Source organism: Epithele typhae (assembly GCF_022376455.1).
Source record: "Epithele typhae strain CBS 203.58 chromosome Unknown BXZ73scaffold_6, whole genome shotgun sequence".
Lineage (NCBI taxonomy): Eukaryota > Fungi > Basidiomycota > Agaricomycetes > Polyporales > Epitheliaceae > Epithele > Epithele typhae.
Genome location: NW_025954197.1, coordinates 500448 through 523579, shown reverse-complemented (window position 1 = coordinate 523579; position 23132 = coordinate 500448). Strand labels below are relative to the sequence as shown.

At 60.2% G+C, this 23132-nt stretch overlaps 8 protein-coding genes across 8 annotated transcripts; 3 read left to right on the top strand and 5 right to left on the bottom strand.

The window, feature by feature from the left end:
• Positions 1–1495: 1495 nt before the first annotated feature.
• BXZ73DRAFT_74909 (uncharacterized protein) lies at positions 1496–2157 on the bottom strand (the record flags this gene model as incomplete). The annotated part of the gene is made up of 4 exons (XM_048022120.1): positions 1496–1531; positions 1604–1671; positions 1741–2095; positions 2152–2157. The coding sequence occupies 4 exons, from the start codon at positions 2155–2157 to the stop codon at positions 1496–1498; spliced, it is 465 nt and encodes a 154-aa protein (XP_047881200.1).
• A 228-nt stretch (positions 2158–2385) lies between these two features.
• BXZ73DRAFT_41786 (uncharacterized protein) lies at positions 2386–3515 on the top strand (the record flags this gene model as incomplete). Its single annotated transcript, XM_048018841.1, has 5 exons — positions 2386–2635; positions 2685–2790; positions 2841–3005; positions 3053–3284; positions 3345–3515. 5 exons carry the CDS (start codon positions 2386–2388, stop codon positions 3513–3515), a joined length of 924 nt encoding a protein of 307 aa, XP_047881199.1.
• Positions 3516–4979: 1464 nt separating this feature from the next.
• Positions 4980–6697, bottom strand: BXZ73DRAFT_74907 (uncharacterized protein; the record flags this gene model as incomplete). The annotated part of the gene is made up of 3 exons (XM_048022119.1): positions 4980–5442; positions 5508–6532; positions 6566–6697. 3 exons carry the CDS (start codon positions 6695–6697, stop codon positions 4980–4982), a joined length of 1620 nt encoding a protein of 539 aa, XP_047881198.1.
• Positions 6698–8930: 2233 nt separating this feature from the next.
• Positions 8931–11263, top strand: BXZ73DRAFT_13557 (uncharacterized protein; the record flags this gene model as incomplete). Its single annotated transcript, XM_048017485.1, has 7 exons — positions 8931–9144; positions 9230–9335; positions 9454–9733; positions 9844–10162; positions 10513–10670; positions 10784–10973; positions 11094–11263. Coding segments are annotated over 7 exons (1437 nt in total), but the record flags the coding sequence as incomplete, so codon positions are not given.
• A 1140-nt stretch (positions 11264–12403) lies between these two features.
• BXZ73DRAFT_98107 (uncharacterized protein) lies at positions 12404–14097 on the bottom strand (the record flags this gene model as incomplete). The annotated part of the gene is made up of 3 exons (XM_048027597.1): positions 12404–13312; positions 13377–13550; positions 13606–14097. The coding sequence occupies 3 exons, from the start codon at positions 14095–14097 to the stop codon at positions 12404–12406; spliced, it is 1575 nt and encodes a 524-aa protein (XP_047881196.1).
• A 1033-nt stretch (positions 14098–15130) lies between these two features.
• Positions 15131–17676, bottom strand: BXZ73DRAFT_41913 (uncharacterized protein; the record flags this gene model as incomplete). Its single annotated transcript, XM_048018861.1, has 5 exons — positions 15131–15420; positions 16898–17025; positions 17074–17248; positions 17309–17492; positions 17551–17676. 5 exons carry the CDS (start codon positions 17674–17676, stop codon positions 15131–15133), a joined length of 903 nt encoding a protein of 300 aa, XP_047881195.1.
• A 777-nt stretch (positions 17677–18453) lies between these two features.
• BXZ73DRAFT_98105 (uncharacterized protein) lies at positions 18454–18972 on the top strand (the record flags this gene model as incomplete). Its single annotated transcript, XM_048027596.1, has 3 exons — positions 18454–18492; positions 18546–18701; positions 18793–18972. 3 exons carry the CDS (start codon positions 18454–18456, stop codon positions 18970–18972), a joined length of 375 nt encoding a protein of 124 aa, XP_047881194.1.
• A 398-nt stretch (positions 18973–19370) lies between these two features.
• On the bottom strand, positions 19371–20940 carry BXZ73DRAFT_98104 (uncharacterized protein; the record flags this gene model as incomplete). The annotated part of the gene is made up of 3 exons (XM_048027595.1): positions 19371–20023; positions 20079–20871; positions 20926–20940. The coding sequence occupies 3 exons, from the start codon at positions 20938–20940 to the stop codon at positions 19371–19373; spliced, it is 1461 nt and encodes a 486-aa protein (XP_047881193.1).
• Between the last annotated feature and the right edge of the window lie 2192 nt (positions 20941–23132).

Here is a 23132-nt window from a genome sequence, read left to right as displayed (position 1 = left end):
ATCGCAACCAGAGAGGAACACTTAGAAGAGCGGTTCTTGCCTTCCCCGTGGGGAGTTAGCTGTGAGCCTACCGGTTAACGGCGAGCCGTGCCCGGTGATCCCGAGAGGTGGTTCCCTTTGTCAAGAGCAGAATATATGCGCCGCGAGAATCACTCACATGTCGAGCAATGCGAAACCGGGATGTTATTATGTCCTCCCTGGTCACTCGCACAGTTCATTGCCCGCAAACTATGCGTCAGCTGTCGGGAGTAGACCCACGATTGTCGGGAAACTGTGTTGAGAAACCTTGCAGAATGTTTGAACGAAGCACCGACCTGGGAGAACGGACGGTCGACGGAAAACAGCCAACATACCGGAGAGTTGTGGGAGTTAAAGTTAGTCAGAGCGTGAGCGCCTGAATGCGAGCCTTGTTGCATGGCAGCAAAAGCACGCAGACAGAGCCCGGGGAGCAGGCGCGGAGAATGCAAGCAAGGGTGATGATGTGGTAGTTGACAGAGGAGTTACTAAAACGAAACGGGTCTCGACCGGGCCGTTGATCTGACGCACGCAACTAGGCGCTCTTTTCGACTCATACATCGACTCTCTTTCTCGCTGCAGCTTCACAGTGCAACTTCAGCATTGCAGCCCCTTGACCGCAAACTCTACTTGGAGCGTCTGTTCGAAGGCCAGCTCATGTGCCAGTCTCAGGCCGCCTCAAGAATGCTCAGTACGTACTCCGTCCGTACCCCAAAACCAGAAGTTGCGTTTCCGTGCGCCGTGGAGGACTATCTGCACTTTTGGGCCTAGTTTGATAAGAAAATGGGCCTGATGAGCCAAGAAGCCGAACGCTGATTACTTCTTCGTGCTCTAGATGCCTGTTCTCCGGCGGGGAGAGCAGCGGAGAAGAACGGTGTGAGAGATTGAGTAGAAAATTCCTTCGTGCCAGGGCAGGTGGCGTCATACGCGCATGCTCAATTCCCATATACCTCGAGAGCCCACACACCAATGTGACTTAGATAGAAAGTTGGTCATGACTACAGCCAGGAGAACATCTAATACCTCCGGGAAAGCGACTGATGGAGCTTTCAACGATTGACCGGCGTGAGACTATCATACCACAATACGTTAGCTTAAGAAACCCTGCCGGCCTGGCTTCTCGCTCTCTGAATGACGCCACAGTTAACGGACCCAACGGACGTTCGATAAACTCAATCCGCCCGATCGGACGATGAGCCGCCAATGTCCGAAACCTTCCGAACTCGACATCTTTCATACGTCACACTCCCGACGACCGTCGATGGCATGGGAGCAAGGGACAGGTATTGTCTTGGAATTAGACGGCAAGGGCGTACCTGCAGCCTTTGCAGCTCTCACGCGCTCTCACGTATGCTGATTGAGAACGAGTGGTGGGCGTCGCATTGAACACGGGATAGTAGCCACAGCACTACATTAGACGGCAGGTGCCGCAACATCCTTGGTCCCTGGGAACAACGAGGAAAAGATCTCTGAGGTGGCTCTACGCGCCCGTGTAGCGGGACGCCGCAGCCTGGCACTACGGAGAGGGCGGAACGTCAGCTCACGGCCGACAGCCACGTGGGAGAGCAGGACGGAACGGAAAACTCACGGCCTTGAGCTGCTCGAGGTACCACGAGCACGCGTTCACGTCCGCGGCCTCGAGACACTTCGTGAAATCTAACCCCGAAACGCGCTCGGTCAGCAACCCATTCCCGGTCGGACCGTCCGCATAAGTCCGACACTCACCCTTCGCCTGAATCTCGCAGCTCATACCCTGGGGTTGCTGGTACGTTTGCTGCTGCACGGGCGCGGCCTGGTCGACCGGGGCGGGGGCGGGGTGCGAGGAGCCGCCGAAGAGCATGCTGGAGAGCCCGTGGCCGATCGTTGAGCCAACGGCGACGGAACCCGCAGTGGCAGCCATCTGCGCGAGCATGCCTGGCTGGCCGGACGACGCCTGCGCGGCATGGGGCGGCGCCGGGGGTGCATGCGCAGGCGGGTAGCCCGCACTGGGGTGGGGGGCAGCGGCGGTGTGCGCGCTGCGGGTCTGCTGAGCAGCAGGTGCGGCGGGACGGGCAGCAGGGCGAGAGGAGCGAGACTGACGCTGGAGATAGCACCAGAGTTAGCATGGATGCAAGAATGATGGTCGACGACACGTACAGCCATGACTAGTAAAGCAGAGACAAGAGCAGGAGGTGGTGGTGGTGGTGGAGTGCAAGCAAGAGGTGCAGACACGGCCGATGACACGGCCAGGCGGCGACGAGACGAATTTCGGCGCCACGTGCGTGCACGTGTCGTGCTGGCACCGATCGAGTCCGACGCGTCCGCCGTGGACGGTGCGCGCACCTTCGAGGACCGTCCGGAACGTTCTCTCCGTCGTATCCCTCGATGACTATGACCCTCTCGACAACACGGCCTGCCCTCAGAGCGCTTCACCGCGCCCCTTTCTACTGGCGACCTGGGACCTCTCTTCTCGTCCAGCACCGATGTTACGTCGCAAGTGCCAATGCTCCGCGAGCGCGTAAACCTCCTCCGCCTGAAGCCCCGAAGTCGAAGGAGGAAGCACTAGAGCTCATGGGTCGCGTGCGGTGGCTACAAGACAGTGGGACGGCGGACGTGAATAGTATGGAGGTCGAGCTTTCAGGTGAGCTGCATCCATGAATGCGTCCTTCGAGAGGTCTCACCCTGCGTAGACCTCCACATCCCCACAATGTTCGCGAAGAAGTCAGGAGCGGGACTCTTTGATCATTTGACTCAGCTCTCGAAAAACGTACGGAATCGGTTCCACAACATGATCTCGTGAGTGGCTCCAGCTCTTTCTCTTCAGGTTTCCTCTTACTTTTGTGTAGTATGTACTACATGGCCAAAGCTCAGTCGGTTCCTGGGATCAAGGTCAAGTCGCCATTCAGCCCGCAGCTTTTCTTCTCTCATTCCACGAGATCTACGTCTTGGCTTGCGCCGTTCCGTAAGGGAGCGTTAGAGAGTTACCTGCAACTGAATGAAGCCATCGCAGCGTGCGTATTCCTCTTGAGTACGATGCTTCCCCACTCATTCCTTGCAGCCGTGATACGAAGAAGATCAGGTCACTGTCCACCGGAAGCATGGTCCAAGAGTACAACAAGATTATACACAGTCAGGACCCTCGATACTCTCAAGTCTGGAGATTCCACGGAGAGCGGACACCATGCCAGGTGGTGAGCTTACGCGCACGAGACTCTTTTGTTGGCAGCAGGCAGCCGGAACACGGTAGCACTCTGCTTGTACAAGCCCTCGTCCGATTCGACACGTTGCAGGTTAGTGTGTGCTGCGCGAGACATTTACACCAGCGGAGCCCTGACGTTTCTCGTGTGCAGAGCGTGGAGACACGACTAAACAAGACTGGCGCTCTCGTCAGCCAGAGTGAAGTCCGCCCAGTGGTCGAGTATCTCGTCTTCCAAAAGCGCATGTGGCAGTACACGCCATGGGTCATCCGGGATCGCCTCTACGAGGGACTGGAGACGAAGGTCTCCACTGTCGGCTTGTAGCGTAGTGTCACCTTTGGCCTTAATCTTACCGCATATCTTCTTTACCGACCTAATCCACCACTCCATCCAGCTCGTATCGTGCTGCATACCATCAAGCGCGTCGGTTCTCCTCTGAGCGCGCTCATCCACCGAGGCTTTACAGGTTCAGAAAGGACACATAAGCGCACCTCGTGCTCTTTTTCGATCCTAGACATCCGGTTCGGTCGGCACCGGCGCGAAAAAGTTCCGGTGGAGGCGATGGACTCAAGGCCTGCCAATGTTTCTGCGTTCCACCACCGAACCGAACAGCCCCCTGGCCAGAGGAAGACCAGCTCCCCGGGGGCAGATCATGGCTGGCCGCGGTCGCGCCCATATGAACCTGCGCCACTCCTCCAACTTCCCTCAGTCCGTACTCGATACGTCGTCGCTTCGCCAGCCGACACCGGTTCCTCTTGACAGCTCTCCCCGCGCAAGATGACTGCGACTTCCGTCTCCGAACCCACATGAGCCAACGCGCGCAGCAGCAAGTCACCATCATCCACAAGTCGAGCGTTCTTCCGGTCAGGGATGATCTGTTCAGAGAGACAATCCGTGGGACAACGTCCCATCCTAAGATGAACAGTACTTCGTTTCGATGGAGTCAAGATCGAGGAGCAGTTCGTGGGGTCAGTGCCCTCTACCAGTGACTTCGAGGGCTCTACGCAACGCTGAGCCATCTCACCAGCGACCATGTTTCGGCGCCATGGATGGTACTCGCGCGCATGAAAAATCGATGACGTCATAGTCGCCCCGCTCTACGGTGACCTCTCGTCCGTACTTCATTTCCTCGATGTAAAGCTGTCACTTATATTCTCCTTGCAGTGCTGATACCGCTGCTGCTTTGGTTAGCTCACTGGGACTGATTCCGTCGGTCAACACGGGTGACAACCTTGTGATGGGCGAGCCGTAAGTCTCAACCTTCGCTATTCGTCATATCGTCTTCTCAAGTACTGTGCTCCTGACATTGAAGCCAATGGTATCGCAAACCCTTTGGCGTCAAGCCGCTGCATGCTTCAGCTCTGGGATCGAACTGAACGTCGTCCATAACAAGGCGCCTCTCGTTCGAATCCCAGAGGAGCCACACGTTATTGGAGCAAGATTTTCTATGTCCGCTTACATGTTGAGGCACTTGAAGGGATTGCTCTAGAAACAACCCAGCTCCTGGCTCCTAGCCCATCGTGTCTTATGCAATCAAGTTGTATATCGAGCGTACTCGTGGACATCTGAATGTATCCCCTGAATGTACCCCCAGCCTCTGCACTACGATATCCATAAGGTACGGCATGTAAGCATCAAGTGTTCGTGAAATTAGCTAGTGCACAGCAAAGCACAGCGGTCGTAAAACGCGCCAAGTTCCGACATATTCGGAGGAGCGGAAGCATATTCTCCCTCAGAGCCCCACAGCCACAAGGAATAAAAAGAGACGCGCATATAGCCAGGCAGCACTCACAGCGGCTCGTGCGGCCTGCCCAGCACCCGCCTCAGCGTCTTGACGAGCCCGCACGGCGGCCGTCGCGTTTTGGTCGGGTTTCGCACCTGAGCCTGAACCCGGGCCTCCGCCTTGGACTCAGAGCGCGCTTGCGCACTGTGCGGCACGTACGCGAGCGTCGTCTGCGACCGCCCGCCGCCCGCCTGCTGCCCCGCGCTGAGGCTCCGCGCGTGCCCGGACGGCGCGAGCGCGAACCGCGGGCCCAGCACCCCGAGCTCGGTGGGCGCGCTCCGGATCGACACGGCGGACATCGACACCGACATCGACGCGAGGGTGGAGGTGGCGCTCGGCGCGCGCGCGTGCGAGGGGCGGGCGCGCTTGCTCAGCTTGTTCGGGCGCGGCGCGCGCTCGGGGAGGGAGAGCGTGACGGAGGGCGAGGTGAGCTCGTTGCGCTGGCGGTCCTTCGCTTTCTGGACGAGCCTGCGCGGAGGGGAGACGGCGCGTGAGCCTGCGGCGGAGCGGGGAGCGTGGGAGGGCGGACGTACTGCATGACGACCTTGCGCTCCATGAAGAACTCGTCGGGGCTCGCGACGTCCTCCAGTGCGCCCAGGTCTAAACTGACGTCGACGAACGGCGCGTCCTCCGCTTTCATGTCTGCAGGGATGGAGAGGTCGAGCGGCTCGTCCTCCTCCTCCACTTGCGCCTTCTGCGCGGGGAACGGCACCGGCGACGGCGTCGGACACGAAGACGCGGGGGTGGCATCGGTCTCGCGGTCCGTCGAGTATACGCTCGCGGCGTCGTCGTCGAGCCGCGGGTGCACACGCTCAAAGAGCTCCGAGCCCGACGCCGACGCCGCGGTGTCCGCTGGGCTCAAGGTGCGCGGCGGCGGCGGGGTGAGTGGCGGCGGGGTGAGCGGCGGCGGGGCGAGCGCGAGGTCCGCGAGCTGGTTCAGCGACGTTCCCTGCGCTGCGGGGGGCAGGACGCCGAACTCTTGTCCGGGATACAACTGCGCCGGGCGAGGGTGCTGCAGGACGGGGACCGCCGCGGCCCGTCGGATGCGGCCCGCGGGGGGCGGGAGCACGGCGCGGACGTTCGCGCGGTCCGCCTCGCACCGCCGCGCGGCCGCGAGCAGTTTGCGGACGTCTCGCTCCGCGACGGTCCAGGCGCGCGCGTGGTCGGTGCCGTCGGCGGGGCCCCCGTTGTCTTCGGCTAGGGGCTGAACGTGGGCGAGGGACTGCTCGTGCACGCGGACAAAGGCGTCCTGGAGCGAGACCCAGTGGCAGCACTGCTGCCCGGCGGGAAACGGCAGCGCGCGCGACGGGCGCACGGCGCTGAGCACCCGCCACGGGGCGAGCGCGACCGCGGTGGGGTCGTCGTGTGCGAGCGCGGCGACGCACGCGCTCGAGAGGAGGTCGTGGGGGTGCTTGGGCGCGTCATGGCGGCCCAGGAACGCGAGGCGATATGTGCGCCACCCGGGATAGATGAGCGCCTGGGGGAGGACTTCCTGCGTGATGATATGAATATTGCGTTTGGGGGAGCGCGCGGGGGAGAGTTCCGGCGGCGAGGGGATCTGCGCATGGGGAGGGGGGTATGAAGGACGCACCTGCACCACCAGCGCGACGTATCTGCGCGTGCCCAGTGCGCTAGCCACCGCGAGGACCGGGCCGTCGCCGTACTCCGCGACCATCGCCTTCGGGTTGATTCGCAGCGCGACGTATGAGCCGACGAGCGACATGGCTGCGTGTTCCGTTTGTCCAGGTTTCCTGTCGATCGCGATGGAAGTGGAGAGGCGGCGAGGGCGAGGGCGGGGGGTGGTGGGGGGAGAAGAAGAGATGAGCGGAGGAGTTCAGCGCTGCAGGCGCGTGTTGACGGCGCGGAAGGTCGTGCGGCACAAGCGCCCAAGGAACACCCCCGGAAGGGCCAAGAAGCTCGGAAATTTGCCGAGATGCAGAGATGGTGCGAAGAATGCGCTGGAAAAAGGCCCTCCCGCGACTTGGGCCACTCAGCCTGTGGACAATCCAAAGTCAAAGCAACGAGCGCAAAGCTGGAACGTAGCCCACAGCCGGCATCACCCGGCCATGCTCTTCGGCCGCGAAACAAGGCGCCCAACGAACATATGAGCACGTCGATCGCACCTCCTTCACACCGTTTGTCTTTCAGGGCAACCCCTGGAGGAACTCCTCCAGGAAGTGTTATGAAAGAGAAAGGTGAAGGCGAAGGGGAGAAGAAGCGGCCAGAAAAATACGGCCGGGGAGAACCATGCAGATCAGCTGCAGGCATGGAAGGGAGAGGATGAAATATGATACAAGCACCGAGAAAGACCTACCGTCCCCCGAACGGCTCACGGAGCCGACGGGGTGGCGGTGAGGGGGGGGGGGGAGGGGGGCTTGAAACACCGGGTCCCGAAGCGGAGCAGGAAGGACGAGTGGTAGAGTCGGACTGTCGGCCCCGCAGGACACCGCGCTGCTGCCACCGCCAGCAGGCGCACGCGGAAGGACGAAAGCCACGGCAGCTATCTAGGAAGCTGAACCACTTGGCGCCGTGGCTTCCGACTCGATGGGGTTGCGCCCAGCCACGCACGGAGGCTCTGGCCTGCCGCGCGCGGAGGGCGCCGCTAAGCCGGATGGCCCGCGTACGCCCTGCTCTGAACAGGTCCATACCGCCCGGGAGGGCCGGGGAGCGACCCCGGTCCTCGAACCAAGACCGACAGTGAGAAAGGGGGAGAGCTGTCAAGAGGAGTCAGTGTTGGATGGCGAAGTACTAGTGAAGACGTATCGGGTACGGACCTGAGGTGAGGAAAAGCAAGGGCAGTTCGAGAGGCAGCCCGGGTTCATATGGACTGCGGCAGCGGTCAGCCACTGTGGCCAGCCTCCGGATCCGCCTGTGGTTCGCCTCCGAGGAAATGTTGGGCCCGCCTCAGAGGAGCTGTTCGGTTACGGACCGCGGAACCCCCAGAGGACCCCACGCACGCGAACGCGTCCATCGTCGCGACCTGCCGCGTACTTCCACACAGTAGCTGTGGGTCTGCGCAGGTTGAGACGTCTTAAGGATCGCATATGTGCACCCTTCCTTATTTTTCGCGATATCACGTCTACCATGCCGCTGTCCGCGCACGCGGGGCTTCTGGTGTGCCAGGATTACGCGATCGGGGGCTATTGGCACCCGGGAGGTAATGTTGGTACTGGACGAGTAGAGTGACCCCAGGGCACAGATAGAAGTGGGAGGAGAGAACGTGGGTGGTGTCCAGCTGGTCGTTGACATGATCATCATCAGAGCCAATCGAGCGGAGAAAACGGGCCGGACGTTTGCATGTGCATATCCAGATCTCACTCTCGAAACCAGTCCCGCCTCGCTTTCCTCTTGCTCGAGAGCGTTACAGGCGCGATGAAACAGTCAAGTATGACTGTAACAGATCCGATCCAGGATGGATTTCAGCATGGCAGCAATCCATCCATCCCGTCGCGCAGCGCAGCAGTGTCCGAGAAGACCGTGCCGTGTGGGAATCCTTCTCCGGACTCGCTTCACTGCGCGCGAGCCCCGTCCTCGTTTGAGCTCGCGTTCTCACCTCCGACATCGCCCTCCGAGAGCGTGTCCCCCATCCACTGCGCGCAGTGCCTCCGCAGTCGCGCGTGTGAGGAATCGAGGAGGAGGACGGCGGGAGCGGCCAGATATAGCGGCTCCATCGCGCAGACGGCAAACGCCGGTGCTCGATGCAGCGACGCGGGCACGACAGTGGCGTCCCCCGTCTTCCACTCGACGTCAGGTTCTTCCCACCACGCTCCCTCAAAAACACTCCTTCCTCCCCCGCGCGTAGCTGGCCTACCGCCTCCCCATCCTCCTCTCCCGCTGGATCATCTCGACTCCGGGATATCTGCCCGTCAACGTGTGCGTCTGGACTACGCGCATAGCTATTCCACACTATCCACGACGACGCGACTCCAGCACTCCCTACGAACATTCCCTACAACATGCCACGACTACAAGTCCTCGCGGGTCCCTCCGTGGACGACCTCACCCCCGTAAACGTGAACTCAGGCATACCTGTGAAGATCTCGACGGACTCCTTCGAGGGCGAAGTCGCAATCTTCATCAAAGGCCTCGAAGACCCCGACACAGGCGTCGCCCGCGAAACCGACTACTTTCGCAAACGCAGCGGCGTGACTTGGAGCATCCAGGTGCAAGGTGCGTCTCTCATCTTCCCGCTCCCAGCTTGTATGCGTGCTGCCCGGGTGGAAGAAAGGCTGACGGCTCCTTGCCCGCCGTGCAGGCCGCTTCCTGCGCGAGTATTCCGCAGACGACCTGCTGTTCGGGAACATCTTCGACCGCCCGTTCAAGCTCCCTTGGGGCTTCAGCGCAGCGTTGAAGTTCATGAAGTACGTACCCTTCTGGCTCCAACGAGCGCGACGCTAATCGCTTCCGCCTTCTTCCCTATCTCTCTCACCTTCCTTCGTGCTGCGCTTTCCCCTCGCCCACCTCTGTGACCTGCTCCAGCTTCATCGACCCCACGCTCGAGCACGACCTCGCATCGCGCAAGAAGCCATGGGCGCTCTCGCCTCTCGTTGCGACGATGCCCTATATGCAGCACCGACGTAGGATGGCAACGGGCGCGCCCGCGTTCCCACCCAAGGAGCCCATCCTGGACGACGTGTCGCAGCTGCGCACGACGCCGGGGGCGACGGCGCGGGCGGCGAAGCCAAAGGAGACTCCGTCGAAGCGGAGGGGCTACTTCGCGAACGCGCTGCGGAGGCAGGAGGTCGTGTTTGGGCCCGATGTGCGTCGTTATTCCCGTCCCCATCTCCGTTCTTCCGCCCTCTTCCCCGCCTCCCTCCTTCGCGTCGCGCGCAGTGCGAGTGCTCACCTGCGTCCGTTCTCCCCCGCCAGGACGTCGTCACGACCGACTTCTGCTACGACTTCCTCCAGTTCCGGCACGAGGGGGTGACGCTCCGCTTGCCTGGGGGGATCTCGATCGACCTGATGCGCTACTGGGACGGCCAGCCGGTGCGGTTCGTCTGCTGCGAGCGGCTGCCCAAGGGCGAGCGCACGCCCGACAGACCGTGGGGCCGGGTGTTGTGGTGCGTGGTGATCGAGCCCGCCGAGGACGGCGCGGAGGGGGCGAGCGTGCGCGAGAAGGCGCGCTCGCAGGAGAGCATCGGCACCTTCGCGTCGTCGTCGTCGTCGTCGTCGGGGAGCGCGGGGGCGAGTGTGAGGGAGAAGGGTGCTCGGTCAGAGGAGAGCTTGAGTTCGGAGGTCGACTGATGATATACCCGGGAGTCAGAGAGTGTGAGCAGGGAGTGGTCTTGGACTCTGCCAATGGAGAGGCAATTTGTACACATACTTTCGTCCGGGCCGCTCGGCGTATGAATCTGTATTATGTAGCATACTACGTGTTTCGTTTCTGTCACCTCCTGCGCATCTTCCGGTTCCGGGTTAATCTCCAGTTGAAAACTTGAAATCCCCGAGCGTAACATCGATAGTTATGTGTCACACTGTGACGAGCACAATAGAACGTGACCGGGCCGTGCAACCCCCGCCATGTGGCTGCAGAGACAGTCGACTGGTACTACTTACGCCACTTGCCTCTGCCCCTCATGTTCCTCCACGGGTACCAGATCTGGATATCCGACGACAAGGGAAAGGTCATCCCTGAGTTTCAAGTTCACAACGAGGGCAACACCACCACATGCTTCATCCCAAGCGAGAGCGGAAAGGTGCGTTAACTACTGCCCAGCCCTAAGATTCTCCTCCGCCGCGTCTGTAACCTCTACTTCCCCATTCTACGATTCTCCATGATGCGCGTATCCTAACACCGTGCCCGTTCCAGCGCTTCACTGTCCGCTGGGAGGACCACAACGGTCGCGACGGGCACCATTTCAGCCTCCGCACCTTCCTCGACGGGCGTCCCGCCGGGAAGACACACAACCCTCCGGGAGCGATAGGACGGAGACGAGGCATCAGCACCCAGTCTGCGGACACGTACCAGCCGTTCCAGTTTGCGGACCTCCAGACCACGGGTGCGTCCTCTCATACTGCTCGTCTTACGCGCCACCCGATCACCATCCTTGAACTTCCTTGCTCGCGGTTGCGCCATGCCTGTGTGGCTTTATGCTGATGGTGGTCTTACTGTCTGGCAGACGACGAGGACGCGCCCTGGGCCGGGGGCGCGGGCGACGCGCTCGGGACGATCGAGGCCCGCGTCATCCACGTCCACGGGGACGCCCGCAAGGTGTCCTACAGGCCCGCGGAGTTCGCGCCCGTCGGCACCGTGCACGAGCGCAGCAAGAAAGTGGGCGGCCACTGCGTCTCGTACGTCCCCTCGCGCCCCCTCGCTCCTCCGCGCCCCTCCTCACGCGCGGCGCGCGCCGCCGCCGCAGGCTGGGCGGCGTCCAGCGGTACTCACGCGTGCACGGCCGCGTCTGCGCGCTGCCCCTCGACCGGCGCGCGACCCCCGTCGCGACGTTCGTGTTCCAGTACAAGCCTGCAGGTGCGCGTCCCCCTGCTCTCCCTCGCCCCGTGGCTCCCCTTGCCTTCCTCGTCGTCCACGCTCAACGTCGTCGTGCCCCTCCAGCGATCCTCCAGGCGCAAGAGATCATGCCCCCGCCCTCCGCGTCCGCGAACGAGAACGAGCCAGGCCCGAGCTCCTCCCAGACCTCCGCGCACCCGCACCCGCACCCGCGCCCGCCCAAAAAGCCGTCGCTGCCCCCCCTCCCCCGCACGCACGCCCGCAAGGGGAAGGACCGCCCCGCCGTCAAACCGGAGCCCACACCCGCACCCGCACCCGAGCCGGGGCCCGCGTCCGCGTCCGCACGCGCGCGGGTCAAGGAGGAGCCCGTGTCCCGCGCGGGGCTCGGGTGGAACGGGCACACGATCGACATCGAGCTCACGGACTCGGAGGACGAGCGGCCGCAGAAGGTGAGCGCTCGCGTCCGAGCTCAGACTGCGACTGCCCGCGGAGCACGAGCTCATTGCGTTTGTGCAGAGAACGCCCCGCCGGCCGGTCAAGCGAGAGAGGCGGGAGTACGACCCGGGCGACGTGATTGACCTGACGTCGGACTGATGTTGTGCACGTCGTCGCTGTATATGTATCGGTGAGTTATGCCGGGCGATCGGAGCGTGGTGACACTATCAACAGGCTATCTCGTCGATCTTGTTTTGTCTGTGCTTTCGTGTGTATTGCTGTACCTCTGTACTTGTAGATGCAAATGCTCGGAAAGCGACGTGTCTCAGCGGTGAACCCAGATCCATTTTACATGTGGATATATATTACAGGTATAAGCTAATGAGAGGACCATGAGACCCATGAGACAAGGTTACAGATCTAGTAACGATACAGTGGGTGCGCCAGTCGAGTAGCCTTCGGGTTGATACATTCTAGAGTGAAAGCAAGGTCGCGCACAGCGCTGAGTGAACGAAAAGATACTATCCAGGCTAGCAGCCACGCCCGTCACAACAGCAATGGTCCGTTGAGTTCATCCAGGAGCGAGGTGCTCGTGTCCACGACTGGCTTCGAGCCATCGACGAAGCCGTCGAGCATCCGCAGCGTCTCCTCCGACAGCGCATACGAGGCCGCGTCCCAGTCCACCTCGATCTCGGACCAGTCCATCACCACCTGGCCGGCTTCCGCCGCCGGCGCGAGCGCACCGCCGTCATCGTCCGGCAGCTCGGCCTTCACCTCAACCTCGACCTCCACGGCGATGGGCGTGGGCGGCGGTGGGAGCGCGTCGTGGACAGGAGATGGTGTAGGGAGCCGGGGCACGCGTGCGACGTGCTCGAGCGGGACGGCCGCGGGGCTTGGAGCGCGCGAGCGGACGAAGGGGGGCGGGGAGAGCGGCGGCGGCGGAGGCGGGATCTCGTAGCAGTCTTCGTCGAAGTATACCGGGGCGCGCGGGATCGGGGCGGCGAGGTACGGGTGCGCCGAACGGGGGAAGCCACGGGGAGGGGGGATCGGGAGGAACGTCTGGCCGTAGCCTTGGGCCAGCAAGGTGGACGGGGGATGCCAGGATTGCCCGCTGGGGTGGATCGGCGCATACGGAGGTGGTGGAGCGAGCGCGTAGAAGTGCTGGGGTGTGGGGTGCAGCGACGGTCGGTTCGCGTGGCCGTGTTGGGGGTACCGCTGGGGCACTTGTCTGGTGTACGGGTGGTATGCCGGCGCGGCGCTGTGCGATCCGCGTGCTCTGGGACTGGGACTCGGCTGTATCCAGTAGTGAGCCGGTTGCGGCGGAACTTGCTGTGGGCGTGGCATTCCTGGAGGGAGTGTTGTGTGGATATCCTGCGGAACAGGCCTAGTGCGCGCGGTATGCGCGCTGCGTGGATCCCAGTGTGGATGAGATGGGGCTCCGAATTGGGGGTAGGCCTACGAAGTTGATGCATTGAATGGGTGAGCCAGGTTTATTTGTTTAGGGGAGTGTGAGACAAACCATCTGGACAAAACTCTGGCTCGGGTGCCCTTGCTCGTAGCGCACGTTCGGCGAGGCAGATTCCAGCTCATAGCCGAAGGGGGCGTGGTATAGCTGTTGATCATATCTGGCAACCAGGCCTGAGCCACTCACGCTCTTGTGCGCCTCCCCGGAGACGGGTGGCTCAGCTGCCTGCTACAATACCCCCTCGAGGTGAGCGCGCATCGAGCAGTAGAGGCGGCATACTGACCCCTTCGTGTTGTTGTTGCAGCCACGATCTGGTGAAGGCCGTCGGGTGCGCCGGGTGGACCGGGGTGCCTGGCATCGAGGGCGTGCTCGAGGAGCTGGTGCTCGAGCCGGAGTGCGCTAGCGACGGCGTGCGCGAGGGAGGAGGGCCGGGGACGTCTGGCGAGGCTGCACTGGAGGCTGTGTACGGGCTTTGTGGGTACGGCGGGATCGGTGCACGCGCGAGACCCTGCGCGGGGCCGCGAAGTGCCCAGTGGCCAACGGGGACGAGGGCGCGGATCTGCGGGCCCGGTTGCACGCAGGGCTCTTGCATTTGCACCTGTTTGTGGTCGCAGAGCTCTCGAGGCACTGCAGCGTGCGAGGGCAGAGCGGGGTGAGGACGGTCGGGGCGAGGTAACGCGCCTGTGAAGGTGTCCTCGTGGAGTTGGCCTTTGTACGGGCCGATACCGGGTGCGTGGAACCCGGCGCGGATTGCGAAATTGCGCGTGGGGGGCATAACAGAGCGTCGAAGGGAGGGACGGAGTGGAGGGGAAATTGCAGAGTGTGACACAGGGAGGGTGGACGGGGGAAGGAGCGCAAGAAGAGAATGCTGAGGGGCGGCGGGTTAAGACCATGTCCATGGCACGCTTGCCTTGTGCCTTGTGCCACTTGGCCACACTTCAGGAGTGTGGCCATACGACAGCATCAACTCTTCTTGAGACCCTCCCTGATGACTCTAGCTGACGACCCTTCTCCGAGGTGTAGGCTGGTGTAGGGCGAGCGCGTGGAGAGGGTAGTTGAGCGAGACGACATGCAGAGCATGACATCGGCGCTGGAATGTGCCACTGAGCGTCGGATGAGATGTGAATGCCGTCTTGTGTCCAGCTTCTTGCATGGATTGCTGTACAGAGCTCTAAGAGCGTTGACCGAGCCGTTGGGCAGCTTCAAGCGCAGTCGTTTGACGACATTGCAGACGAGGAGTGATGGGGGGATCAGAGGGTATAAGCATAGTCCCAGGGGTTGTGTGAAAAGACAGCACTTCGTTCACGAGCGAGAGGGAAGGAAGTGGGGAGTATCGAGAGGGCCGGTGGCATTGGCAGGAGGAGCAAGGAGGAGCACAGCTGGGAAGGGACATTCACGACCACGTGATCTTGTCAACCGTTGCCACTCGATTCGCGGGTGGGAAGACAACAAGGCCGATCCAACTCCGATGGAACCCAGCGACTTTCGAAATGCGTATATATTGGATCTTGCGTTCAGAAGCGACAATTTACAACCATCGGTGGATGACCTCGGATGATAGTACAGACGCAGCCAAGTCACAGAAGAACATCGAGATCGGAGCAAATTGGGAGCAAACTTGCATGGCAAAGCGAGGAGCAAGATACAAAGCATGTCCAAGAAAGCAAGAAATATGCAGAGATCCAACAAACCGAGCGGTCATCATGTTAGGTCGATGACCTCGACGGCATCAACGGTCGAAGGTTCACGCTTCGGCCCCTTGACTGGGTTGACGATCATGTCTTTTCGCGATGATTTTGGCGAGTTGCTCAATATGGCGCATGACATCGGCTTAGATTACTTTCAGCACAAGAACACACAACGTACCTGTAACTATCGAGCTCGTCATCGTCGTCTAAGACGTCTGAGATGGGGCTTTGATCAACGGTGTGACCTGGGTCCCCGCGAGGACGCTTTGGAGGACGCTCAGACGACGGAGGGCGCTTCAAGGCACGATTTTGCGTCACGGACGCAGTAGTTGCTAGAGGCGTGTCGGGTAATGCGACGAGCGAGAGCGACGGAACAGGCGGAGGAACTATGCTTTGAGCTTGTAGTAAATCTGGAGATCTGGAGTAGAGCAAGCATAAATTCGGACCATATTCAGTGCCGTCAAAGAAGTACGACGTACCGTACGGCCTGTACCGGAATACAAAACGTGCGGCAGGAACCTCGCAGCTGTCTATTTGGGCGTGGCTGGTTGCGAGGCCGTCCTTTGCGGGAGAATATGCTCTATGGTTGAGACAAGCATCTCCCATCCTGCACAGTGACATCGGGCCTCATGGAACGGTAGGTGGTATCTTCAGCTTCAGACCTGTGGTTTCGTGGCGGGGACTGAGAGGACTCACGTCACACCATGCGCACCCGCCTCCTTGCACTTCCGTTCTCATGGACAACGCCGACTGTGTGTTGACTCGGATGATGTCGACCACGATGGTCCTGAGATCTCTGGGTGGAGTTTGCTGCAGAATCTGTTTCAAGGAATGAGCGTCGAGTCCCCTTTCATACGCCTTTGACCGCTTGAATCCCCACTAACCTGTGGTATGCAGGTCCGAGAAGAGCAGTGGGCCCGTGTACTAGTAGGTGTTGACTCGGACGTTGGACCTCTGGCCAGTCTGACCGGGTGAGAGAGATGAGACGTATCCCAAGGGCGTCCAGGCGATGCTTGAGTTGACCTCGAGGTAGTCTGTGGCTTTGAGCGGGGTCGAGTCGAATCCCGAGCCTCGAGACAATGTCGTTGCACATACCCCGCCGCTCTCGCTGAGAATGTGGCACCGCGCGCCCATCGTTCTCCTGTGGCCCTGCATCGCACTCAGACAGCCTCCGACCATCGACGGCTATCCATGCTTCATATTCGTTGCGAAATAGCATCTTGGATGTGTTGGATTCCAGCGCTCAGCTCTCAATGTCCGAGGTCCAAGCGCAAAGGTGCCGAGGGAGAATTGTGTTATTTGCGGGTCTGATATTTGCTACAATGCCCACTACTAGGGTGTGACGGCGAGACTAGAACGGACAAGTGCTATAAGCGCACAGGACAAACCGACGAAAGGGAAACAGGCAACCATTCACATAAAAGTCCACATCACGTCAAGTCAATGACTTCAACGGCGCCGGGTTCTCGCTTCAGCTCTCTCTTGATTGAAGCAGCTTGCTCGGCCTGTCCACCCACCGCGACGGCGATCTGCTCGAGCTTGGCTTGCAGAGTTTGTGGTTTCTGCTGGTATGGCATTAGGTCAAACGATTCTAGTCGAGTTCTGTGTTACACACCTGCATTTCGTTCACGTCGCTCTCATCGTCTGAAATAACGATGATATCCGGGTCGTCACCGGTTTCCGTTCGAGGACGTTTGGCGGAGTGTTCAATGTTAGGATCAGAGGCGCTGCGCTTGGGTCCTTCATCATGCTGGTGCAATTTAGGTGCTGCAGCATCAGTTGCGAGAAGTACCGTCAGAGGTGCTATGCCTTCGGCCTGAAGCACGGCTGAGACGACACATCCGCATGAATTCGTGGATTTCTCCCCAGCGCACTCAAATGACGTACCGTATGGTTTATAGCGGAACACAAATCGCGCCACTGCTCCCTCCCCCCGATCCACTGGCGTATTCTTGCGCCTCATCTTGTTTCGATTTCTATCAAGGCGTTTTGGCTTGAACTGTGCTTCTCCCAGCCTGCAGATCCATCACGACCCCGCATAGTGAACACACAATAGAACTCACGATACCCCATGCGTGCCCGCCTTCTTGCTAGTCTCGTGTACAACGCCTACTCCGTGGAAGTCTTCCCCCCGCACGTGCCAGTCACCCCGAGGAACCAACTGTGGCGGGTTCATCCGAGTGACGCTGACCACGATGGTACCCAGAGCTGCGGTGGGCTGGAAGGCATCTTCCCCGTCTGACGGTTCCGTTAGAAACGGAACTACTCAAGCTACCCGGAGCAGAGGGTTCCACTCACCGGTGATTTGCAGGTCTGAGAACATCAGTGGGTGGGTGTACTCGGCGTCGCGGCGGACATCGGCCTTGAAGCCAGTCTTGCCTGGGTCGCAATATTGAGCAGAACGCAAGCGAGTTCCGTCTATGGTGAACTCGAGCGAAAGGTAGTCGGTCGCTTTGTGGTCCCGCCAGTGGATCGCGAAGTGCTTCGAGGACGCAGGGGAGTCGACTCATATCGCGCATGAACGAGAGTGACGCACACACCTTCCCTCTCTCGCTCGGAACATAGCACGCCGCCGTCTTCTGGTCATCCCCCTCCATCTCTAAGTTGTACTCCGGTAGCCGTTCGCCGTCGACCTTGAGCCATACTTCGTAGGACTTGTGGAGCATCTAGTTTGAGACCTGGAGGCAGCGGCGGGGTAGGATGTGACGATGGCGACCACGAACGAGAGCGAAAAGAAGCTGGAAGCACCAGGAGTTGATAAGCACAGGCATTTCATCCGTGGCGAGCGGGGGCGCCGTCTGGTGGGAGCACTTACACGCTAGGAGGGGATAAGAGGGAGGCAACCGTGACGTCGCCAACCATGGCAGGCCCGCCCCGGCCCGCAGTCCCCGCCCTGTCCAGACCCGCGGCTTGCGGTTCGAATCCCGGTAAGGGTGAATTCGGCGCGTGATGTCCTCACTCCTCCGATCGCAGCGTCCATGTAACCGACTCGCCCTCCCCAGTACATACATGTCCAGCACAAATAGCGAAATACGGAGCGACGCCTTCGGCGCCCATTTCCCCGGTCTCGCCACGCTGCGCACGCTCCCTCTCTCCCACCTATCGACACCAGTTTCAGCATGACTGGAGCAGCCACAGCCACGAAGGATGTAACATACGGCTTTGCGCCGGGCAAGTGGTCCGCATTCGCACGCGAGTTGCTTTCTACGCGCAAGAGGCCTCTCCTGGGCTCCATGAACCCTTTGAGTTCGAGGAGGTCGCGAAGGGGAAGCTGAACGATCATCCAGGTGCGCTCCTTCATCCTTGTATTCCGTCTGTGTTGGCTCAATCGTACTCCGCAAACGTGCCAGACTCATCCAAGTTCGTCTTCGGATATGCAGGGACGGGCGAGACCTACCGCGCGAACCGAAACGAGTCCATGCGCAAGCAGATCGCGGCCGCACATGCTCGGTGATGTGTCACCCACCGCGACCTCAGCGTATGTATGTCACTTCCTTGTGCCCGGTTCCTGCGATTTCTCCCTCCTCAACGCAAGGTTTTGCCCACAAAAGAGACAACACTCGTCGGCGTCACGCACACCGATGCCGAGCGTGCGACAGCGCGTGCCGCGAGTGCGCTCGGGATTCCCCTCATCCTCAGCGGCGCTGCCTCGCGTTCGCTCGAGCAGGTCGCAGAGGCGAATAGCCCACTGGTACGTCGCTGTATCACCCGTGTGCGCATACCCTTACCTCCTACAGGACGCTTAACGAAGACATCACACTCCTCCTGCAAAACATTCGGAGTGCAGCGTGCTCGTCGTCACCGTCGACATCACGGCCATCGGGTGGCGCTACCTCGACCTCGACTCCGGCTTCCTCTCTTTTGCGCACAGACTTGGGATCCAACCCGCGCTCTTGGACCCCAAGTTTATGGAGCCCCACGGCGCCGGGGCTGCACCACACACCGACGAGAGCGACATTTAGGCGTTCCCGTACGACCCAGCCGAGATCGACGACCTCGCGTCTGGCGACGCGTGCATCAAGGAAATGCTGCGGCTTGCGGCGGCATGAGGGAGCGAAGCAGTGAATGGGACGTTCAAGACTTAACAGAACGTACGCTTCCTGGGCTCTCGACTGGACGTAGAGGACGGGGAAGGACGCAGGACACGCAGAGAAGATATAGACTCCACCTGCTTGACGTCGCGTCCAGGACGCGGAACAGGCCGTGGCCATGCGGATATTCCTTGTCCTCACCCCGGAGTGGATTGTGGACAACAGTCCGCCATGGCAAGGATCGCCTAACAGATGACGCGCCACCGCTGGGACAACAAGTCGACTAGTAGTACGATATCATACACTCACCAACGACAGAACCGAAAATACTATTTCCCCGGAAACTCATCATCATCGCCCATGTCGTCGTCTTCGCCGGATTCATCGCCGTCCTCTTCCATGTCCTCTTCGTCGTCAGATCCATCATCGCCCTTAACCATGTCCTCGAAATCAAATTCTTCTCCCTCCTCGTTGAGAACAATCACCCGCGGCGGAGCGTCCCTCGCCCAGTCATTCACCATCCACGGCTCGAACCACGCGAAGCTCGCGCGGCCCGTCGCCCACGTCTGCGCCAAGCACGACCGCAATAGCTCCTCCAGCGGCCCCTGGATGTGAGCTTTGACCGATGCACGGTCCTCCCCGACAAAGACCTCCACGCGGCGCAGTGCGGGCGTGCGCCCGGCCAGCGCGGCGTCCAGCGCGGCCCACGCGTCGCGGTGCTTCTGGTCGTGCTCGCACGCGTGCCGGACGCTCGCGAGGAACCGGCCGAACGACTCCGTCATCGCGTCGAGTTCGAGCGTGACGGTGTGCAGCGCGGGCGCGGCGGTGCGCACGAAGCGCGTCCAGATCGAGAGCCAGGCGCGGAGGAAGCTCGTGTTCGTCACCGTGTTCATCGTCCAGCCGCCGCGCTGGACGACGAGCGTGAGCTCCTCGAGCGCGGGTAGGTTCGCGAAGTCGAGGTCCACGAATTCGAAGAGCATGCCTGCGCAGAGGCGCGTCGGTGAGTGGCGAGGGGTGCGGTGCGGGAGACGACGTACATGGGCGGTTCAGGCTGCATATGTTGATTCTGAGCTTTCGAAGGCCCTGGGCGCCGCGGTCGACGATGTCGGTGAGGAGGTTTGGAGTGCCCGGGCGGTCGCGAAGGATGTGGATGTCCAGCTCTCGGAGGGGTCCAGCGAGGGATCCGGAGACCTCGAGGAGGTCGAAGAGGCAGACGTCCACGTCCTCAGGGATGCTCTCGATCGTGATCGCATGAATGGCAGGCGTGTTGCAGTCCTCCGCGGGGACCTCCTCGACGGCTCCATCCTCCCAATTGGCCTCGGTGATCGACAAGCGACCAATCCTCGAAAACAAGCACAAGAGCCAGAGCAAGGGCATGACGCTGGAGTCGGGGGCGGTGCAGTTGTAGAAACTGAGGAGGTCAAGGGAAGAGGGACGCCAGCTCCCTCCGGTGAGCTCCATTCGGGGAGGGTAGGGATATGAAGCTTCGAGAGAGCTGCTGCTGATGTACAACTCGGACAAGTGAGGGAGATAGCACAGGAGATGCCCGAGGAGTGGTAAAGGGAGCGGGACATAGCCGACATTTGCTTGTCCCCGGAAGTCGATGCTTCGTAAATGGCCTCCGAGGGTTGGATTGACGCTCAGTGTGGTGACGAAGTCCGCCAAACGCGAACTGGGCAGGCTGATGAAGGAGAAGAGGTGGGATTGGCTGATGTAGCGCCATCGCCGACAGACCAAAGCGCATCGCTTCAGTGCGGCCTTGTCGAAGCGAAGTCTCTCGATGATCGCGAACTCGATCTGGCTGCGCGAGCTATGTTCCTCTCTAGACAGCTACCACTGAAGTCAGCGTAGGATATCGTAGGCCAGTCGGCAAAGGAAGCGCACCCGGGAAATATCCATGGCTGGCCTCAACTCAGCACTGTCGGGGAGGAACGAAGGGGAGGAGGAGAAATGGGAAAGCCTTCGCTGGGCTCATGCGGCTATCTGAAGGCCATTTTATACGATCTCTCCCAGAGTTGGGCGGTCGCTTCAGCGGTAGGTGAACAATGGCAGAGCGCGGACAATGGAAATGAGATTGGTGACCCTTGCCGAGCGAGGGATGGGTGAGCACTATAGAGATTGGTCAGCAAGAACTCCCATTGATCTCCGCATATAATCAACAATCGGGCTCTATCGACACGCGAGGACGGTGTACTTACCGAGTCATCTATGCCTATTACGTGTAGAGACCCACGGTGGTGCTGCGAACCCAAAGCATGTGCTAGTCTGTCAACATGTTCAAGAAGCGTTCAGCCCTATATACAGTGCTGGGATTGGGGTAGACATACTGACTGTGCCATGAGTAACTTAGTTGCGCGACTGATTGCTCTTGGTGCGGCTCGTCTGCAAGTATCTAGCCTGAGATAAACCGCAATTCACAGGAACTCCAACAGACATACGGACAATCGGCCATGCATCCGTATCAGACAGCATGCTTCGCAACCGAGTCTGCCATTGTCGTGTCAGTGCCTAGCTGTGGCGACCTTGACGCCGAGTTGCGCTTCTTGGACGCTGTTTAAGGCAAAAGAGCTCGCGGTCTTATTCGAGCATGAGCTCTCACAATCGCAGCGGGGTGGTTTGCTGCAGCGAAAGAGATGAGCAGTTTAATCGTTTGTCGGAACAATGATGAGAAAAATGACAAACGTGGTATTGATCGCCAACATTGAGTCTCTCTGACGGAGCAGCGAGTCAATAACTTCAATTCTTCTTTACAACGTGTCCGCTGAGGGTTAGGCGCACTCTGAGAGCGAACATCGAGTTGTCCAAAGACGTTGGAGGGAGGAGGTAAGCTAGAGTGGCACTCGGTGAATCAGGCTTTGAACAGCCTCGCTCTCAGCGGAAGATCTGGTCTCTAGGTTTGACTTGTTGAGTACTTCGAGCCGTGCGCCATGAGTCGGCTGAGCAGTTGTGTCGACACTAGTGGTGGCCCTGTCATTGTCGAGTAGAGGAGAGTGAGGAGACGCGGTGAAAATGCTTACTGTTTCTAGCTTCTGTTGACTCGTTCAAACTCCGATAGCAGTACCTTTATCTTCTATATGTTCGCCTCTTATCGGCTTCTCCCTTCGCCTTTCAACCTCTCCCACGATGAACCGTTCCTTGCGCCATCGTTCTTCCGCTCGGCGCGCGACCTCGTCTCCCTCTACTTGGCCCGATCGATCCCATGTCATGCGGTCCGCCAGCACCATAATTGCGCCTCCCTGCCCTCGATCCGGCGCATGTCTCTCCCAAGTCTCCAACGCCGCCTTTCACTTCAATTTGTGCAGGTATAGTGCCAATCATTTAGATGCCAGTGGGTGATTCGCCATGGTTGTGGGGCGTCGGTGAGCTCTCAATATGGTCGTTGGTCTGTCTCGTCGGGTTGGGCTGTGGTATTCATGAGCTCAGGTCAGGGCGTGACGGTAGTCTCCCCTAGGCCGACGCGCGACCGGTGCTTAGGAAAAGGCGAGGAGTACGCGTTCAATGCTTCGGAGGAGGTACATAGGGCGGAAGGTTTGCTTTTGGTCGAGCTATGGAGGTATGTTCCAGTTATGAACGTTGTTTGTGGTGATGAGGATGGCGTACTTGAACTCATTTGGTGCATACCCCTTTCTCAACAACGCACACGCTACGTACTTGCTGCCTCGCACATTTCAACCGCTTCCCAAGCATTGCGGTACCGTTACCAGTCAATCTATATTTTGCTGGCGCCAGTGCCCGAGCGAAAGGACACCCAAACCGTGCCCAGAACCCCTCTGAGGCGTTTCGGCGGGTTGAAGAGGCTGTCGCGTCTTGCGTCGACGGCGGACGCTTCCACAGCGCTTCCTTAAGAACGGCGAGATCAGCAAACCACTCGAACAGGCTCGCGCGCAAGCTTAAGGGCCAAGTCGTTCGTTGCTGGATTGTCAGTGTGTCCACGTTGCGATCTTTGTGAGCCCCCACCGACCTTTTGGGCAGGTAATGGTCGTACGTTCAGCTTGGATGGAGTCGAGCGACATGGGCGACCTCCCTGTGTGTTGATCAACCTGATAGACATAATGAAACGCCGTGCTCGATGGTTGCAGGAGATTTCGTGT